Source organism: Ranitomeya variabilis, chromosome 7 (assembly GCF_051348905.1).
Source record: "Ranitomeya variabilis isolate aRanVar5 chromosome 7, aRanVar5.hap1, whole genome shotgun sequence".
In the NCBI taxonomy this organism is placed as follows: Eukaryota; Metazoa; Chordata; class Amphibia; order Anura; family Dendrobatidae; genus Ranitomeya; species Ranitomeya variabilis.
In genome coordinates this window covers 61,519,807-61,525,806 of record NC_135238.1, presented here as the reverse complement: position 1 = coordinate 61,525,806, position 6,000 = coordinate 61,519,807, and the positions used below count along the sequence as shown (strand labels likewise).

Genomic DNA, 6,000 nt, shown 5'->3' with positions numbered 1-6,000 from the left:
AGGAAACAAACATTACCACAATCATACAGTGGACAGGTAACACACAGTGCAATGTAATGTGCAAAGGCCTCATCCAATTAAGTGTAGGCTAACGATCAATGATAAAAGCGGTACTAGTAAATGTTTACTCCGTATATGTGAATAACTATGGTATAAGGTTCCGATCTATGACAGCACGTGGATATCCAGCAGCACTGCGGATGCTCATTTGTCTCCCCGCAGAACTGTCCCGGTATCTCTGAAGGGCACATGATGGCGTGAAGCTATGAAAGGTTCCCCACAGTGAGCCAAAACAAGAACAGAGAAGCCAGGACGGGCCAGACGTTGGGTTTCCACAATCTTCAATCCCAGGTATAGAAAATAGATCCATATAAAAATAGTTGGCATGTCAGCCTGTGCTCCATTATTCACAGGCTAAAGTTTGCATAGTCCTAGATAGAAGAACCATGTAGAATAAGTCATCTTCAGAGCAGCCTGGTCTAAAACCGCTTATAGGAGCCAAGTAAAGCCTGGCAGCTGGAGCAGTAATGATCCACATCCTTTAAAGAATCGATACAGAAAGGAATGAGGCAGCAACCGAACCCACACCTGTATAATAGGAAACAACACGGAACGGTTACATATATGTGGGGACTGGATTACTGCTAAAAGAACCTTATAAACAATACTCACTGCATTTCCAGAAATACAAACACTACAGTCAATGCCATAAAGTAATGACAGGAGTTACATTAAAGGGAACCTGCAGGGTCAGCCCCCTATTTATATGAACATGTAGCTCCTTCAAAGACAAGTCCAGCAGAACCTATACATGGCCAGCACGCTCCTCTGTTACCGAGAAATCAGTGTTTGAATTGATATGTATATAGCTATGGTAGATGTGAAGCCTCTGTCACTCCAGCTCTATTCCCCACCCAGTTCTACCTTCTCCTGCTTGACTGACTGCTTCTTTGCATGATGTCACACAGCAGAGAGGTGATCAGTCAAGCAAAAGCGTCGATTCTGGATGGGGAATAGAGCTGGAGTGACAGAGGCTTCAGATCTACCATAGATATTTGCATTTTTAGTCAAATGCTGATTTCTCAGTAACAGAGGACCGTACAGGCCATGCAAAGTTACTGCTGGCCTCGTCTTTGAAAGATTGTTATTACAATAGAACAAAATATTCATAATTCATGATGAGCAAACATGCTCGGATAAGGTGTTATCTGAGCATGCTTGGGTGCTAAGCGAGTGATCACGGAGTGCTCGAATATAAGTGTACCAGTCCCCGTGGGCTGTGCGAACTGTACAATGTACCAAGTGTCATCTCCTTCCTAACTGAGAGAATCTGTATTCATTGAAGACAGATTTTACCCTGGAATACAGAGTGAATGATCAGTCCAGGGGGAGAAATAAGCAGATTTCTCTGACAAAATAAAATTACAAAGCTGCTCATTTTCATGTGCGACATTGATTTCTGAGACTAAAAAGGGAAACCGTTGTTTTAATTTTTAGGTATCAAGAAAAAAATGTTCTACTCACCCGAGAAGACACAATCCACCACAAGACAACCAGGCCAAAGCTCCAGACGTATGAACCAGGCGAGTGGTTGTCAATCTGCTACAGTGTGGACAGCAAATCTGGACGGGGCGATCGTGAAATACGACCGGCTGCTGAACGTACACCGTCTGAACTGCAACTAAAACAGATGATGGGAGCCTTGATTAGGATTTTAAAGAATACCCATTGTTTAACATTCAAAGCATCGGTTACACTTATATCTAAAGTTATAATTTTAGCAGATACAACTACTAAGATCATTTGATGTCAGTAACAAAAAAAAAATAAAAAAAATGCAGATTTTGGTCCAAGCAATTTTTGTCCATTTTAAAGATCTTCTGTTTCCTGTCAGTGAATGAAAATGTTCAGTAGGCGGAAAACCTTTAGGCTGTGTGCACACGTAGCAGATTTTTTGCGTTTTTTTTTGCGGTTTTTCGCTATAAAACTGCGAAAAAATTGCTAATATTAAGCATCCTATGTGACAGAATGCAATCCGCATTTTTTGTGCACATGCTGCATTTTTTTCCTGAGCGGAATCGCAATCCAGAAAAAAACGCAGCATGTTCATTAAAATTGCGGAATCGCGGCGATTCTGCACACATGGGAGTGCATTGATCCGCTTACTTCCCGCACGGGGCTGTGCCCACCATGCGGGAAGTAAGCAGATCAAGTGCGGTTGGTACCCAGGGTGGAGGAGAGGAGACTCTCCTCCACGGACTGGGCACCATATAAGTGGTAAAAAAGCATTAAGCTACTTACGGGTAGCGGCATTTTTCGGAGGCCCATGACAGCACTACGAGAGAAGGGATCCGCCCTTCAGGAACAGGAAACCTACAGATACAAAAGGGCGGCACCTCTCCCTATGCATCAGTTGTATATTAGAGCCTGAGAGGACTACCGCGGTTAGTAGCACACAAATATTATATACAGTTTATATACAAAATTAATCCAATGCAAATACCACACGTGAGATCTATATATATCTCATTATATACATTATAGGAAGTGCAACCCCCACGTGAAAAAAGGGAGGGAACTAAGGGTGCTGTCATGGGCCTCCGAAAAATGCCGCTACCCGTAAGTAGCTTAATGCTTTATTCGGACTCCCATGACAGCACTACGAGAGAATTACAGAGATGTAAAACTACCTTAGGGAGGGACTATAGCTTGTAGCACCCTTAACCCGAAGGTGAGATCAGAGGAGCACCCCAAGTCCAACCGATAGTGCTTGAAAAAGGTGGAAGGGGACGACCACGTAGCTGCCTTACATATCTGGTCGATTGATACTCCAGATCTTTCCGCCCAGGATGTAGCCATGGCCCGGGTGGAATGCGCCCTCAGATTCTGCGGAGCCGGACCTCCACCTGCAGTATAAGCCAGAGAGATAGCCTCCCTAATCCACTTCGCTAGTGTGTACTTCGAAACTCTAAGCCCTTTCCTAGGACCTTGGAAGGATAAAAATAACGCATCCTCTCTCTTCCAAGCGCTAGTGACTGTGATATATTCTAACAGGCATCTCCTAACATCTAACGTATGGAGTAGTTCTTCCTTAGTATTAGAGGGGTTAGGGAGGAATGATGGTAATACTATCTCCTGTGATCTGTGAAAATGTGAGGCGACTTTTGGCAAATAGGCGGGGTCCGGTTTTAGGACTACTCTGTCCTGTAGAAACTCTGTATACGGGGAGAGTCTAGAGAGCGCTTGTATGTCCCCTACCCTACGAGCAGATGTTATTCCTACCAAAAATGCTGTCTTGAGGGACAATAATTTAACTGAAGCCGAATGTAAGGGCTCAAACGGTTCTCTAGTCAAGGCTGACAGGACTAGGTTGAGATCCCAAGATACCGACCTGTTCTTGTGAATAGGTCTAGCTCTACTAGAAGCTTTTATAAACCTTGATACCCAATAATTATTAGCAATGTTACAAGAAAACAGGGCCCCTAGGGCTGAGACTTGTACTTTTAGCGTACTTGTAGATAGGTTTAGCTCTAACCCTTTCTGCAGGAATTCTAAAATTTGGTTAATTGGTAACCCTTCTTCGATTCTAAAATCTGAAGAGGCCAAGAACTTCCTCCAGGTTCTAGAGTAGATCTTTGTTGTTATATTTTTTCTACTCTTCATAAGGGTATCAATTAAATTTTGGGAAAAACCTCTGTTTTTTAATAATGACCTCTCAAACTCCATGCCGTCAAATGGAGCCCCTTCACCTGCGGATGGGTGATCGGACCTTGATGGAGTAAATTTGGAATGTCCGGGAGTACCCAGGGGTCTTCCACCGACATGGTCCTGAGCCAAGCGAACCAAGCTCTCTTGGGCCAGAAAGGGGCGACCAGTATGACCCTTGCTCGGTCCTCCCTTATCTTCCTGACCACCAGAGGTAATAGGCCCAGCAGGGGGAACGCATAAGCCAAATGGAAGTCCCATTTGATCAAGAAGGCATCCACTGCCAACGGATTCTCCCTGGGATTCAGGGAACAGAACTTTTTTGTTTTTCTGTTGTCCCTGGTGGCAAACAGGTCCACCTCTGGATGACCCCACATGTGGACAATCTGACTGAAGATGTCTCTGTTCAGGGACCATTCCCCTTGTTTCAAGGTGTTGCGGCTTAGAAAGTCTGCTTTTATGTTTTCTTTCCCCCTTAAATGCAGTGCAGTTAAAGATAGTAAATGGGTCTCTGCTGTCTGGAGAAGGCGGTCCGCTACTTCCATCAGAGATTCGGAATGTGTTCCACCCTGGTGATTTATGTAGGCTACAGCCACCTGGTTGTCGGAGAGGATCTTGACATGGTGACCCTGTAGATACACGAGGAGTTCCTTAACTGCCAATTCAATAGCCATTAACTCTCTCTGATTAGAAGAAGCTGATGTTTGAGGGTCCCATAGCCCTTGAACTACGATGTCACCCATGTGTGCCCCCCATCCCGTAGGGCTGGCGTCTGTTATTACACGAGTCACATGCGTCACCCAGGGAACTCCTGCCGACAGATTGTCTTCTACTAGCCACCATCTGAGAGATGTAAGCACTACCGGACTTAACTTTACCTGACCCTGCAAGGACCCCTGTAAGGTTCTATCATTATCCAGAACCTCAAACTGTAAAGGTCTGGTATGGAATTGGGCCCAACGGACGGCAGGAATGCACGAAGTTAGGGATCCTAACAGTGACATAGCCTGTCTAAGGGTCATGGATGGTTTATTAATCGCCTTTAACACCTGTTGTTGAATGTGGAGCAATTTATCAGGCGGCAGACAGCATTGTTGGGTTTCTGAATTTAATAACAGTCCGAGGAATGTCTGAATTTTTAGGGGCTGTAAACGGGATTTGTCATAATTTATAATCCAGCCCAGACGTTCTAGTTTGGCTATGGCTGTCTTTGCTTGTGAAAGGCAATGATCTGCTGAATTCCCCACAATAAGAAAATCATCCAGATAAGGCATTATGAGGATATTGAATTCCCGCAAATGCGCCATAACCTCAGCGACTACTTTAGTAAATACTCTAGGTGCTGCTGAAATGCCAAAGGGAAGGGCTCTAAATTGAAAATGACGAACAATTCCCTCTATAGACACCGCCACCCTCAGGAACCTCTGGAAGTTCTCATGGATAGGTATATGATAGTATGCGTCCTTAAGATCTACAACTACCATAAAGCAGTGTTTGAACAACATCTTTATTGTAGAACTGATAGACTCCATTTTGAAGGTTTTATTAACCAGGAACTCATTAAGGGATTTAAGATTAATGATAGTTCTAAACGACTTATCTGGTTTTTGAATCAGAAATAAAGGAGAGTAGAACCCTCTTCCTTTTTCTGAATCTGGAATCTCAATCAGCACTTTTTTAAGACATAGATTCACGACTTCCGCTTCCAAAGCTGTCTGTTCCACAGTGGAGGAACGTAAGGGGGTTAATTTAAATTTATCACGAGGCCAATGGTTAAACTCCAGTCTCAGACCGTCTGATATAATGCCTCGGACCCAGTCACTATTAGTGATGTCAGACCATGCGGAAGAAAAGGCTGCCAATCTCCCTCCCACAGGGATTGCTAGTCATTGGTCTGACTTTTTACGTTCTTTTGAGGAACGGCGGAACATATAGCCCGTACCTCTCCTGCGTCTATCCTCCCATCTGAAATCTCTAGAGGGTGAGGACGCGCGTTTCCTTCCGCAACCAAACCTCCTCCTGTTGAAAGGGCGACGGTAAGATGCTGATGCCAGATTAGGGAACTTCTTATCATCTCCTGCTTTTTCAAGCAACTCATCCAGAGTTGGTCTGAAGAGATATTCCCCCTTGCATGGGATAGCGCAGAGCTTGGATCTTGATTGGATGTCACCAGACCAACACTTTAACCATAAGGCTCTACGAGCCGCATTGGAAAGACCTGCTGCTCTGGCCGCCATTCTAACAGAATCCAATGAAGCGTCCGACAGGAAGGCCGCAGCATCTTGAATTACTGGG

At 44.5% G+C, this 6,000-nt stretch overlaps 1 protein-coding gene across 1 annotated transcript in view; it reads right to left on the bottom strand.

Annotated features, from left to right (window-relative positions):
- Positions 1-338: 338 nt before the first annotated feature.
- Positions 339-6,000, bottom strand: part of LITAF (lipopolysaccharide induced TNF factor) — a 34,928-nt gene continuing 29,266 nt past the window's right edge. Inside the window, exons 3-4 of the mRNA XM_077275185.1 lie at positions 1,525-1,681; positions 339-588 (exon numbers count right to left, since the gene is read on the bottom strand). Of these exons, the coding sequence (XP_077131300.1) occupies positions 480-588; positions 1,525-1,681 (266 nt within the window). The 3' untranslated portion in view covers positions 339-479. The remainder of the gene's footprint in view (positions 589-1,524; positions 1,682-6,000) is intronic.